Here is a 14,754-nt window from a genome sequence, read left to right as displayed (position 1 = left end):
TACACTAACAAAGCAAAAACAGGTTTTTAGAAATGTTTGCAAATGTATTAAAAATCAAAAACTGAAATATCACATTTACAAAAGTATTCAGACCCTTTACTCAGTACTTTGTTGAAGCACCTTTGGTAGTGATTAGAGCCTAGAGTCTTGGGTATGATGCTACAAGCTTGGCACACCTGTATTTGGGGAGTTTCTCCCATTATTCTCTGCAGATCCTCTCAAGCTCTGTCAGGTTGGATAGGGAGCGTCTCTGCACAGCTATTTTCAGGTCTCTCCAGAGATGTTCAATCGGGTTCAAGTCCGGGCTCTGGCTGGGCCACTCAAGGACATTCAGAGACTTGTCCCGAAGCCAGTCCTGCATTGTCTTGGCTGTGTGCTTAGGGCCGTTGTCCTGTTGGAAGGTGAACCTTCGCCCCAGACTGAGGTCCTGGAGCAGGTTTTCATCAAGGATCTCTCTGTACTTTGCTCCCTTCATCTTTCCCTCGATCCTGACTTGGCTCCCAGTCCCTGCCGCTGAAAAACATCCCCACAACATGATGCTGTCAGCACCATACTTCCCCTTAGGGATGGTGCCAGGTTTCCTCCAGATATGAGGCTTGGAATTCAGGCCAAAGAGTTCAATCTTGGTTTGATAAGACCAGAGAATCTTTTTCCCATGGTCTGAGAGTGCTTTAGGTGCCTTTTGACAAACTCCAAGAGGGCTGTCATGTGTCTTTTACTGAAAAGTGTCTTCCATCTGGCCACTCCACCATAAAGGCCTGATTGGTAGACTGCTGCAGAGATGGTTGTCCTTCTGGAAGGTTCTCCTATCTCCACAGAGGATCTCTGGAGCTCTGTCAGAGTGTCCATCGGGTTCTTGGTCACCTCCCTTCCCCAGATCTGTGCCTCGACACAATTCTGTCTCGGAGCTCTACGGACAATTCCTTCGACCTCATGGTTTGGTTTTTGCTCCGACATGCAGTCAACTGTGGGACCTTATATAGACAGTTGTGTGCCTTTCCAAATATTTTCCAATCATTTGGATTTACCACAGATGGACTCCAATAAAGTTGTAGAAACATCTCAAGAATGATCAATGGAAACAGGATCCACCTGAGCTCCATTTCGAGTCTCATAGCAAAGGGTCTGAATACTTACAGTACCAGTCAAAAGTTTAGACACACCTACTCATTCAAGGGTTTTTCTTTATTTTTACTATTTACAATAATAGTGAATACATCAAAACTATGAAAGAACATATATGGAATAATGTAGTAAGCAAAAAAATTGTTAAACAAATTTAAATACATTTTATATTTGCCTTGATGACAGCTTTGCACACTCTTGGCATTCTTTCAACCAGCTTCATGAGGTAGTCACCTGGAATGCATTTCAATTAACAAAATATATTTTATATTCTTCAAATTTGCCACCCTTTGCCTTGATGACAGCACACTCTTTACTGGTACTGTATTTAAATAATTTAAAAATATATATATTTTTATGTGCAAAAAAGTAAAAAAAACCAAAAAACTTTTTTCTCTTTATCATTAGGGGGCATTGTGTGTAGATTGATGAGGACATTTTTTTATTGAATCCATTTTAGAATAAGGCTGTAACGTAAAAAAATGTGAAAAAAGTCAAGGGGTCTGAATACTTTCTGAATGCACTGTTAAATATTATGTGGATTATAATTAATGGAATTTTTTTCAAGTCTGACATTTTAAAGTGGAAATTAGAAGCATTTTAAACCTTGAATACACTACAAGTTTGCATTTCATACTCAGCAACAAAATAGTGATCAAATTAAGATCCTACATCTGTAACTTGATTACATTGAGACACAATCACATTTATTTTTTATTCGTGAGAATACTTGGAAACAGATTTCCTAAATTACATTTTTAGCTGAATTCCTGATGATTCTAGTCTTTTTTACCACAAACTTTTTTTTTTAAATCCCTTGTGGCCTGTTGCCGAGCCCTGGTATACAGTACAGAAGGTCTGTAAAGGGGGTGCATGTTGTATCTGAGGAGATCAGCATATCTCTAACACTGAGAGACACTGAGACAGCTGCTCTATCTATTGGCAGGTTCTGTGGCTCAAATCGTCCCTGGCTCAGCAAAACAATCCAGAGGCTTCCCCCCTTCTCTGCCTATTACCCTCTTACTCCATCTCTCTCTTTTATCTTTAGTCCCTACACCTTTAGAAAAAAGGTGATATCTAGAACCTACAAGGGTTCATCGGCTGTCTCCATAGGAGAACCCGTTAAAGAACCCTTTTTGGTTCCAGGTAGAACCCTTTTGGTCCAGAAAGAACCCTTGTGGGTTCTATGTTGAACCCTTTCCACATAGGGTCCTACATGGATCCCAAAATGGTTCTACCTGGAAACAAAAAGGGTTCCTATGGGGACAGCCTTAGAACATTTTTGGAAGCCTATTTTCTAAGTTTGTACTACCCACAGAGCCACTTCATACTCTTCAAAAGCACTTAAGAGCCCACCACGCATTCCACAGGGCTTTAGAACTGTTGTGTTAGGTGAGTTTACACAGCAAAGAGAGGGTTAGGGACAAGGACCCACATGCCCTGAGGCCAGCTGTAGTCTGAACTGCAGGAATCTATCTTAGGACCAGACTGGGCAGTACAGGGGGATATGAGAACTTAGTCTGAATATAATATAGAGATCAACTGTGAAGTGAGTAGGCTGTATTCTAGTATTTGTCTGTGCATTTTAGTCATTTAGCAGACACTCTTATCCAGAGCAACTTGCAGTAGTGAATACATACATTTCATATTCATTTCATACTGGCCCCCCCGTGGGAATCGAACCCACAACCCTGGCGTTTCAAACACTATGCTCTACCAACTGAGCCACAGGGAAGGCAAGGACACTGTGACAATACAAGACATGGTAGTGTACTCACGGGGCCTTGTCCAGAATCTCCTGGTTCTCCTGGAGCTCCTGCTTCAAGCTCTCCACCTCTACCTTCAATTCAATGTTCTGCATAAAAACAGAAGGTCACACCAATCAATAATATCTAACATAGAAACATTTTACTCTGCATGTTCATTAGATGCATGTTCAATATAATAATAATGTAACGGTAAATGATGTGTATGAGGCATGAATTGACTCAGATAAGCTTCATAATACAGTATACAAAATGAGTGTCTCCCCAAGTGCACGTGCCGACCCATATCTGTGAGATTTGAGAGTGAAGCAGGTTTCTAAATAGAAGAGTGGGATATGAGCACTAGTTCTCCCTAACCCCCAATCCACCCCCTTCAGCAATCGCCATCCCACTGCACACTCCCCTATCCCATCTGGACAAGAGGAATACCTATGTAAGAATGATGTTCACCATAGTACCCTACAAGCTCACCATTAAGCTCGCGACCCTGGATCTGAATCCCGCCCTGTGCAACTGGGTCCTGGACTTCCTGACAGGCCGCCCCCAGGTGATGAAGGTAGGAAACAATACCTCCTGTACTCCCTGCTAACCCATGACTGTGTGGCCACGCACGCCTCCAACTCAATCCTCAAGTTTGCAGATGACACAACAGTAGTAAGCCTGATTACCAACAATGACGAGACAGCCTACAGGGAGGAGGTGAGAGCCCTGGGAGTATGGTGCCAGGAAAATAACCTCTCACTCAATGTCAACAAAGCAAAAGAGCTGATCGTGGACTTCAGGAAACAGAAGAGGGAGCACACCCCCATCCACATCGACAGGACTACAGTGAAGAAGGTGGAAAGCTTCAAGTTCCTCGGCGTACACATCACTGACGATCTGAAATGGTCCACCCACACAGATAGTGTGGTGAAGAAGGCGCAACAGTGCCTCTTCAATCTCAGGAGGCTGAAGAAATTTGGCTTGGGCCCTAAAACCCTCACAAACTTTTACAGATGCACAATTGAGAGCATCATGTCGGGCTGTATCAGGGCTCTCCAGAGGGTGGTGCAGTCTGCCCAATGCATCCCCGTGGGCAAACTACCTGCCCACCAGGACACCTACAGCCCCCAATGTCACAGGAAGGCCAAAAAGATCATCAAGGACATTAATCACCAGAGCCACTGCCTGTTCACCCCGCTATCATCCAGAAGGCGAGGGCAGTACAGGTGCATCAAAGCTGGGGCCGAGAGACTGAAAAACACCTATCTCAAGGCCATCAGACTGTTAAATAGCCATCACTAGCCGGCTACCACCCGGTTACGCAACCCTGCACCTTAGAGGCTGCTGCCCTATATACATAGATATGGAATCACAGGTCACTTTAACAATGGAACACTAGTCCCTTTAATCATGTTTAAATAATGTTTACATACTGCTTTACTCATCTCATATGTATATACTGTATTCTATTCTACTGTATTTTAGTCAATGCCACTCCGACATTGCTCAAACTAAATATTTATATATTTCTTAATTCCATTCTTTTACTTTTAGATTTGTGTGTATTGTTATGAATTGTTAGATACTACTGCAATGTTGGAGCTAGGAACACATGCATTTCACTACACCCGCAATAACATTGCTAAATATGTGTGACCAATACATTTTAACTGCAGGGCCCCCTATCTAACCCCCTCTCCCCCTTCCACTGCGCCAGCCCTGAGCAACAGAGACAGTTATAACTCTAGGCACTGGACAAGGGCAGCAACAGTCAGTTAATGGATGAATATGGGCGTACTCATGTTGGCTTATTAGAGTGTGTTTGGATGCACTGTAACCAAGACATGTTGAAATGCCAAGCTGTTACTCTGTAAAGTGTATACGCATACCTACACATACACGTACACACAAAGCCATGCACACATTTACAAGCTCTCGCTCTCTCACACACACACACACACACACACACACATGCAATGTCTCTCCCTATCCTGCTATCCTGGATGTTGGTTGTGATCATATTAAGGGGCCTGAAGCTGGAGTTCCTTCCAGCCAACATTAGTATTTAGGTCAGTAGGAAGTGGGCCTATAATTATTCAGCAAGATCACATCAGATAGACTTCAGTATTTAACGTTTGTCCAGGTCCCCAGGATGTCGGGAGATGGCTTCAATACCGTCCGCTAGGGGCAATGTGAGCACTAATGTATATGTTTATACATTATATGTATATAAACTAGCTTTCTGATGCTATGTATTGGCCAATAAAAAGCTTTGAAGCCACCGGTCAGCCTTACTGATACTCCTCAGAAGGAGCAGTCCTCCATAAGAATGAATGGAATTCTACAGTATTTCAAAAGACCTTAATAAGTTGTATGCTTCGAGAATCAATGGGTATACAGTATGCAATTCATTTATGAGTCCAAAAATGGATGTAGCAACTAAGGATTCTAGCTTGGAGTGTTTTGGTGTACAAAGTGCTCTGTGAACGCCGTAGGGTCCCATGCCTTATAATGCCAAAAAGCCCCATCTGTCTGCTCTCCTTTCCACTCTCTAACTGGAGCTGACTAGAAGTGTAAGGTTTCAGATTCCACATTTGCATAGGGAGTGATGTGTCACATTTTCTGGCCTATCCAGACAAATAATCGATTACATCTTCCTCTGAGCGAGTGAGCCCAGCTTGAGAGACGACAAATAAAACTGTGACAGTCTAGCCTCCAGAGAGTCCAGCTATTGTGAATTAATCTCGCTGTGGTATTCTCAGCTGGATTCTCAAAATGACTGACAGTGCCCCCTGTCAGTCATCTGGTGTATATATAGTATATAATTGGTGAGCACGTAGTAGACTCGTGGCTTGCTAGGTTGTTGTGGATGGGGATAGATAGTAGTAGCCTTGCACGAGCCGGAACATCTCAAAAGGCAGGTCCCTATCTTCTGTTTCTATAGCGTGAAGCAGCTTGATGTATAAGTACACCTCCTGGACAGGACGCTAGTCTATCGCAGGGCTTTACCCCCAATATATACGTATATACGTGAAATAAAATGAGGCACAACCTCAACGAGCAACCTGAGACAAATAACCCCACACAAACCTAAGCAGGCAACAGGGGTAAAAAATACACACAGAAATTAAAGCAAATGAAACCAGGTGTGAAAAAACCAAAGACAAAACAAACAGAAAAAGACAAATGGATCGGTGACGGCTAGTAGGCCGGCGACGCCGACCGCCGAACACCGCCCGAACAGGGAGAGGAACCACCCTCGGTGGAAGTCGTGACACACCCTTTGCGTTGATGACAGCTTTGCACACTCTTGGCATTAATGGAATTGGAGAGGATGAGAGTGGTGGTAAGCTTTTGCTGGGTTCCCGCCCGTGTGGGTGTGGAAGGTAATGAGAATGCTGATGTGGTGGCTAAGAGTACAGTGAGGAGAGAGCTGGTAGATATGAATTTGAATGCCACATTGTGGATGATAGGGAGACATGAAACAGGTCTGTGTGATGAGTGTTTAGTAGAGGAAACGGTGGAGCATGTGCTGATATTTTGTTAACTGTATGACGTAGATAGGGAGAGATTGTGTGAAAGGGTTAGAGAGGCTGGACAGGGTTGGGGTGGTGTAGTGGGGAGGAAAGGGAAGGGAAGTGGTGTCTAGGGCTCTATTTCACTTTCTTCAGAGGAACATGTAGGTAGGCCGTGACTGGCCTCACAATTTAGTACAATAGGTGGAAGTGTATGCACCTTAAAAGTTGGGTGCGATCCACCAACCCAATCTCAAAGAAGAAGAAGAAGACAGACTTCTGGACTCATGACGGTTTACGGAGTGGAGGATTATGGGAAGTGGATGGACGCGAACAATAGCGGAAGCGGATGGTGAACAAAAATCTGATGGTGGTGGAAACAAGGACGAATGGACTATCGTATCTGGTAGGAGTACGATTTATAGAAAACAGATATATGCCTGACTTGGTGAATCCGTCCGAAATTTGTTGAAGAAATCTTTAGGTAAAGTGAAATTGGTAGTGCTGAGCGATTAGTGCTTACAGCTAATTTTAATGGGGATCAAATACTTTTTTCCCTCACTGTAACAAGATAAAAATTGCTGATGCACAACCAAATTTCGAAATTGCACCTTGTGTATTCTACTATTCTAACTCTCAACAGTAAGAGTTCATAGTGGGGAAATTGATCCGCGGGCCTGATCTACGGAGAAGGGCACCGGTAAAGGGTGACATTTAAGGAGTTTCGAAAGAAGTCGCCATTGCTCTATTAAAGAATACAGCTGGAGTGGTCGATGCACAAAGGATGAATCATGTGGTAAAAGGCATGAAGGAGAAGAGTTTGTCTGTTCTTGTGTTTTTTGATGTGGAGTTTCTCACTATCAGTGTGCAGCTGGGATAAGTATACTACCCTATCGGTGTTTATATACAGGCCTTTACAATGTATTATCTGCCAAAGTGAGAAGCCAAGGTGTGGGATATGTGGGGAAAACCACTATGAAGGTGAATGTGTAGCAGAAGAAAATGGCGAAGGAGCAAAGTGCTGTAACTGTAGTGGAGACCATGAAGTGAAGTCCTTGGAATGCCCGATTAGGGTGAAAGAGATTGAGATTGCCAAAATCAGAGCAGTTCAGAGAGTCTCCTATGTGTGGAAGCTGTCAAAAGGGTAGAAAGATTGAGTATCTCTGAATGTCCAATGGTAGTGAATACCTGTAGGCCTACACTTCAGCATGAGTACTGCTAACAGGATCCAGAAATGCTTGATGTAAAGAAGGTGGTTTTTGTCTCTTTTATAGCAATGGTAGTACATGGTACTGCTCAAGTTGAAAATAAGAAAAATCGACATTGTTTCTGCAGCTAAACGATATCTGGGATTAAAAGATTTCACATCTGAAGAGGTCCTTGGAGTACTGTCTAGAGCGGTCCCAGCCTCTCAGGCCCCAGAGCCTGATTAGGGAAGTTTGAATTATCAAATGACTGAAGAGGTGGGAAGATTTTAGTTGATAATTGGTATTATATATTTTTTTCGGTTTTTGTGGATTAATGTTATTTTCCCCCTTCCTCTAACGTTTGTTTGCGGACCGGCATGATACCATAGAAGAAGACTGACTTGCGCGTTAGGTAGTGATGGGAAACCGAGGCTTTCTGAAGCCTTTGGGGCTTTCACCAAATTGTGCCAAAAAACGGTTATTTACTCAGAGCTTTTAGCTCAATGCACATTAGTGAAATCTGCAGGTCAGCAATGAAAAGCAGCATTTTAGGTTTATATATACATACAGACAGGGCTGTGTGACTGACAGGTTCTGTTAACATTCAGAGACTGGTCTGAGACCTGCGGTCAGATGTAGTTATCATTATATGCTGGGAACTGCAGCATAAACAATCAACAGGAAGAGAGCTACAAACTACAGTGTGTACAGCAAACTGCCATAGGAGATACTTGGGCCTGGGATTTTACTGTTAACCATGATTACAGTATTCATTCATTCATTCAACGATGTGACTAGCATGACCCCATCATCTGGAGTTAAAAAGCCTATGCATTTTCATGTACAGTTGAAGTCGGAAGTTTACATACACCTTAGCCAAATACATTTAAACTCAGTTTTTCACAATTACTGACGTTTAATCCTAGCAAATATTCCCTGTCTTAGGTCAGTTAGGATCACCACTTTATTTTAAGAATGTGAAATGTCAGAATAATAGTAGAGAGAATGATTTATTTCAGCTTTATTTCTTTCATCACATTCCCAGTGGGTCATTAGTTTACATACACTCAATTAGTATTTTTAAATTGTTTAACTTGGATCAAACGTTTTGGGGAGCCTTCCACAAGCTTCCCACAATAAGTTGGGTGAATTTTGGCCCATTCCTCCTGACAGAGCTGGTGCAACTGAGTCAGGTTTGTAGGCCTCCTTGCTAGCACACGCTTTTTCAGTTCTGCCCACAAATGTTCTATAGGATTGAGGTCAGGGCTTTGCGATGGCCACTCCAATACCTTTGTTGTCCTTAAGGCATTTTGCCACAACTTTGGAAGTATGCTTGGGGTCATTGTCCATTTGGAAGACCCATTTGCGACCAAGCTTTAACTTCCTGAAGGATGACTTGAGATGTTGCTTCAATATATCCACAAAGTTTTCCTCCCTCATGATGCCATCTATTTTGTGAAGTGCACCAGTCCCTCCTGCAGCAAAGCACCACCACAACATGATGCTGCCACCGCCATGCTTCACGGTTGGATAGTGTTCTTTGGCTTACAAGCCTCCCTCTTTTTCCTCCAAACATAACAATGGTCATTATGGCCAAACAGTTCTATTTTGTTTCATCAGACCAGAGGACATTTCTCCAAAAAGTACAATCTTCGTCCCCATGTGCAGTTGCAAACCGTAGTCTGGCTTTTTTATGCCGGTTATGGAGCAGTAGCTTCTTCCTTGCTGAGCGGCCTTTCAAGTTATGTCGATATAGGACTAGTTTTACTATGGATATAGATACTTTTGTACCTGTTTCCTCCAGCATCTTCACAAGGTCCTTTGCTGTTGTTCTGGGATTGATTTGCACTTTTCGCACCAAAGTACGTTCATCTCTAGGAGGCAGAACGCATCTCCTTCCTGAGCAGTATGACGGCTACGTGGTCCCATGGTGTTTATACTTGCATACTATTGTTTGTAAAGATGAACGTGGTACCTTCAGTCATTTGGACATTGCTCCCAAGGATGAACCAGACTTGTGGAGGTCTACATTTTTTTCTGAGGTCTTGGCTGCTTTCTTTTGATTTTCCCATGATGTCAAACAAAGAGACACTACGTTTGAAGGTAGGCCTTGAAATACATCCACAGGTACACCTCCAATTGACTCAAATGATGTCAATTAGCCTATCAGAAGCTTCTAAAGCCATGACATCATTTTCTGGAAATTTCCAAGCTGTTTAAAGGCACAGTCAACTTAGTGTATGTAAACTTCTGACCCACTGGAATTGTGATACAGTGAATTATAAGTGAAATCATCTGTCTCTAAACAGTTGTTGGAAAAATTACTTGTGTCATGCACAAAGTAGATGTCCTAACCGACTTGCCAAAAATATAGTTTGTTAACAAGAAATTTGTGGAGTGGTTGAAAAACGAGTTTTAATGACTCCAACTTAAGTGTATGTAAACTTCTGACTACAACTGTATGATGAACCTAGAGCATGCAGCAAAGACCAAAGACCAAAACTCTCTCACCCTCTTTCTCTGTCACACACACACACAACAGAAGCAGCACATGAAACTGCGACAAATGGCCACCTTCCCAATTCCTTTCCCCTGTCCCCTCCTGCACCCCTCTCCTCCACCCCTCCATGTCGCAGTAGGACCCTCTTGTGGACATCATCGCTGCTCCTACCCCCTCTCCCCTGTCCCTCTGTGCCCCAGTGAGGCTCAACCTCTTGTGAACATTTTCGCTGCTCTTTCCCCTTCTCCCCTGTCCCTCGGTGCCCCAGTGAGACTCAACCTCTTGTGGAAATCGCCACTGCTCCTACCCCCTCTCATATGTCCCTCGGTGCCCCAGTGAGACTCACCCTCTTGTGGACATCGTTACTGCTGTCCTCGTATTTCTGCTGGATCCTCTCCTCAAGGAAGTAGATCCGCAGCTTCAGGCTGAAGTTCTCCTTCTTCAGGTCTTTCAGGTGCTGAGAAATAGTGCGGTAACCGCGGAAACTGTTAGACATGGTGCCAGGTTTTTCACAGGGGGCAACAGAGCCCCCCATTCAGTCCTGCATCATAAAGCAGCACTGAATAAAAACGTAATAACATAAACAACAATAATTCAAAATCTATCAGTAGAATAGTAGTTGCTGTCTAACTGTAGAACAACAACACTGATGTCCAACACACAATCAAGAATGAAGTGAATGACAATCACAACCGGAGTAGAGCTGCCTCCTCGTTTTTCAACATTGAGGAGGGGTTGTGGGGGGGTGGCATGAGCAGTGGGGGGGAGGGAGTGTGTTGATAAAGAGTTGTGTCAGAGTTTCTTTTTTTAACACTGTGAAGTTGTCCCAGGATCTGACATGGGCTGGAGAGTGGCACAGACAGACCACAGACACAAGTGGTGTGCTGCTACTGTAGCTGATAGGGAAAACATACTGTATGCAACTACACTTGGGCAGCAGCCTTCAATTTGATCTGGAACTGTAATGGAAAGAAATAGGTTGCTAACTAGTTTGAGATCACATACTGTGTTGATCTAGGAGACAAGTTGATGGTTAGTGCCCTGCTATCCTCCCACCACTCTGTATCACCCAAAAGTTAGCCCTCACTGAGCTAGGCACAACAGCTGCTTCCAAGAACCCCCAACACTCCACCTCATATCAGTAGACATACAGGCAGAAAAGGCAAAGCACCTAAACAAGTTGAACTGGAACCATAAATACTGAAACAACTCTATGCGTGCATGTATATCTCCAATGAAGCATATGAGATATGAATATCAACACTTGACAACTACGGAGTGACTACATGCTTTGTGACCATAAGGGGGTGCTATAGCTCCACTCTCCTGCTCTGTTCACCTGAGTGAGTGGAAACACTGATATATAGAGTACCAGTCAAGAGTTTGGACACACCTACCCATTCAAGGGTTTTTCTTTATTTTTTATTATTTTTTACGTTGTAGAATAATAGTGAAGACATCAAAATTATGAAATAACACATATGGAATCATGTAGTAACCAAACAAGTGTTACACAAATCAAAATACATTTTATATTTGCCTTGATGACAGCTTTGCACACTCTTGGCATTCTTTCAACCAGCTCCATGAGGTAGTCACCTGGAATACATTTCAATTAACAGGTGTGCCTTGTTAAAAGTTAATTTGTGGATTTTTTTTCCCTTCTTTAATGCGTTTGAGCCAATCAGTTGTATTGTGACAAGCAAAGAGAAATGACAGTCCATCATTACTTTAAGACATGAAGACAATATCGAAAATGTCTAAAGTTTCTTCAGGTGCAGTCAGAAAAAAACCATCAAGCGTTATGATGAAACTAGCACTCATGAGGACCGCCACAGGAAAGGAAGACCCAGAGTTACCTCTGCTGCAGAGGATAACTTCATTATAGTTACCAGCCTCAGAAATCGGCAATGAACTGCACCTCGGATGCAGATCAAATAAATGCTTCACAGAGTTCAAGTAACAGACACATCTTAACATCAACTGTTCAGAGGAGACTATGTGAATCACACCTTCATGGTTGAATTGCTGCAAAGAAACCACTACTAAACGACACCAATAAGAAGAATAGACTTGCTTGGGCCAAGAAACACAAGCAATGGACATTAGACCGGTGGAAATATGTCCTTTGGTCTGATGAGTCCAAATTTGAGAATTTTTGGTTCCAACCGCCGTGTCTTTGTGAGACGCAGAGTAGGTGAATGGATGATCTCCGCATGTGTGGTTCCCACTGTGAAGCATGGAGGAGGAGGAGGTGTGATGATGTGGGGGTGCTTTGCTGGTGACACTATCAGTGATTTATTTAGAATTAAAGGCACACTTAACCAGCATGGCTACCACAGCATTCTGCAGTGATATGCCATCCCATCTGGTTTTTAAACAGGACAATGACCCAAAACACATCTCCAGGCTGTGTAAGGGTTATTTAACCAAGAAGGAGAGTGATGGAATGCTGCATCAGATGACCTGGCCTCCACAATCACCCGACCTCAACCCAATTGAGATGGTTTGGGATGAGTTAGACCGCAGAGTGAAGGAAAAGCAGCCAACAAGTGCTCAGCAATTGGGGGAACTCCTTCAAGACTGTTGGAAAAGCATTCCTCATGAAGCTGGTTGAGAGAATGCCAAGAGTGTGCAAAGCTGACATAAAGGCAAAGTGTGGCTACTTTGATGAATTTAAAATCAAAACTATATTTTCATTTGTTTAATACTTTTTTGGTTACTACATGATTCCATATGTCTTATTTCATAGTTTTGATGTCTTCCCTATTTTTCTACAATGTAGAAAATAGTAAAAATAAAGAGAAACCCTTGAATGAGTAGGTGTGTCCAAACTTTTGACTGGCACTGTATATATATGCCATTTAGCAGACTCAAACCTTAACCAAACAAGACTGCAATGGCTAGGCCAGGCCAGTGACTGAGTAGCTGAGACACAAACAGGTCAGAGAATGATCATCGCCAGTGGTAACACTGTATTCCATCATATAGGTCAGTGTTTCCCAACTCCAGTCCTGGAGTACCCCCAATAGTACACATTTGTGTTTTACCCCTGGACAAACACACCTCATTCAACTCATCGAGGCCTTGGTGATTAGCTGACAAGTAGATCGAGGTATGTTTGTCAGGGCTACAGTAAAAATGTTTACTGTTGTGGGTACTAGAGGACTGGAGTTGGGAAACACTGAATAGGTAGAGAACCCCAGGAGAGAACCCCAGTCCAGTCCAGGTAGCCAGCAGGTAGCAGGTAGCCTAGTGGTTAGAGCGTTGGGCCCGTAACCGAAAGGTTGCTAGATACAATCCCCGAGTTGACAAGGTAAAAATCAGTCATTCTGTCCCTGAACAAGGCAGTTAACCCACTGTTCCTACGCCACCATTTTAAATAAGAATTTGTCCTTAACTCACGTGTCTAGTTAAATAAAGGTTAAATAAAATATAAAAAACTAAGTATTCCAGCATACTGGATAGGCTACGGCAGAGCTGGAGAGAACAACAGTACACCCATAACCGATTACAACCCAATTAGGTCTCATTCAGAAGAAATCATTGAATTTATTACCAAACGAGCTGCATGTGAAATGAAATCGTCCCTATTCTCTCACTGTACTTTCCCTTTCTGACGTCTGCTCATAGTCTAGTGGCTCTAGCACATCGGGAAAAAAGCACATCCAGACATTTTCCAGACTCCCGTACCAACTTCTAAATTGTACCCCACTGATTTATATTATTGGGGTGTATCTAAACATCCATTATTACAATCAGACTGGATTAAAGACGTGCAGATAAATATCTGGGTAGTGAAAGGTTCCTACGTCACACCAGCCACAGCTCATAAACATTTTCCAACGGTGACGTCCCTCGCCAAGCAGAGCCAAGCTGCATGCTGCGCATTTCCATGGTGCTTTAATTAGGATGTTGTTTTCAAACTGAATGTGCAACAAGAGACCAAGAACTAACCACAGAAGAGCTTGGGAGGAAGGAGAAGTAGAGGGAAGGGAAAAGGATCTTCGAGGAAGTAAAGTCGTGATGTGAGGGGCTATGGCTGTAACTCTACTTTGCTATAGCTTCACTCTCCTTTTCTGTTCACCGAAGTGAATGGAAACACTAATAAATAATACATATATATATATATGCTATTTAACAGACACTTTTATCCAAATCGACTTACGTCGACTTACATATGGGTGGCCGCAGCAGGAATCAAACCCACAAACGTTGGTGTTGCAAGCATCATGCTCAACCAACTGAGCCATTTAAAACTAGCTAGTTGAGTTTGTCCATCCTACTAAATTAGTTCTAAGATGTAATTCTGGAGGGCCAACACTAAAAGTAGAATGACACAACCACCTGAATATGAACCAAATAAAGTCAGACCACACAGCACCGGAAGAGAGGATCCTGAGGTAACAAACACTTTTCACTCCAAATCCTCATCATTAAATGAGTTATAGTCTGATGTGGAATTTTCCAACCTGCCAATATATCTGCAATAATATGCAAAAGGCAATGTGTGCTACTGTTCTCACACTGTTAACAAAAACACCAGTTAATAATATCAAGCAATGTTTAACAACCATGTAAAATACTCAAAGAAAGTAATCAAAGAAAATTCTGTTTATTTCAATTTGTCCAATCTTACACCGCAAGGCTCATAATTATGCGTATAAAAATTGGGCTGA

General features: G+C 42.8%; 1 protein-coding gene and 1 non-coding gene across 4 annotated transcripts in view; both read right to left on the bottom strand.

Annotated features, from left to right (window-relative positions):
* Positions 1 to 14,754, bottom strand: part of LOC106584009 (myomegalin) — a 116,807-nt gene that overhangs the window by 63,783 nt on the left and 38,270 nt on the right. For all 3 annotated transcript variants that reach the window (XM_014168750.3, XM_014168752.3, XM_014168754.3), the window contains 2 exons: positions 10,422 to 10,532; positions 2,904 to 2,980 (listed from right to left, as the gene is read on the bottom strand). In XM_014168750.3, coding sequence (XP_014024225.3) covers positions 2,904 to 2,980; positions 10,422 to 10,532 — 188 coding nt within the window. The remainder of the gene's footprint in view (positions 1 to 2,903; positions 2,981 to 10,421; positions 10,533 to 14,754) is intronic.
* trnas-uga (transfer RNA serine (anticodon UGA)) lies at positions 2,787 to 2,863 on the bottom strand. Its single transcript has one exon. It is a non-coding gene; the product is annotated as a tRNA-Ser (tRNA).

The sequence above is a fragment of the Salmo salar genome, chromosome 23 (genome assembly GCF_965601325.2).
Source record: "Salmo salar chromosome 23, fSalSal1, whole genome shotgun sequence".
Lineage (NCBI taxonomy): Eukaryota > Metazoa > Chordata > Actinopteri > Salmoniformes > Salmonidae > Salmo > Salmo salar.
The sequence above is the reverse complement of the archived record's forward strand: the minus strand, read 5'-3'. Positions and strand labels throughout refer to the sequence as shown.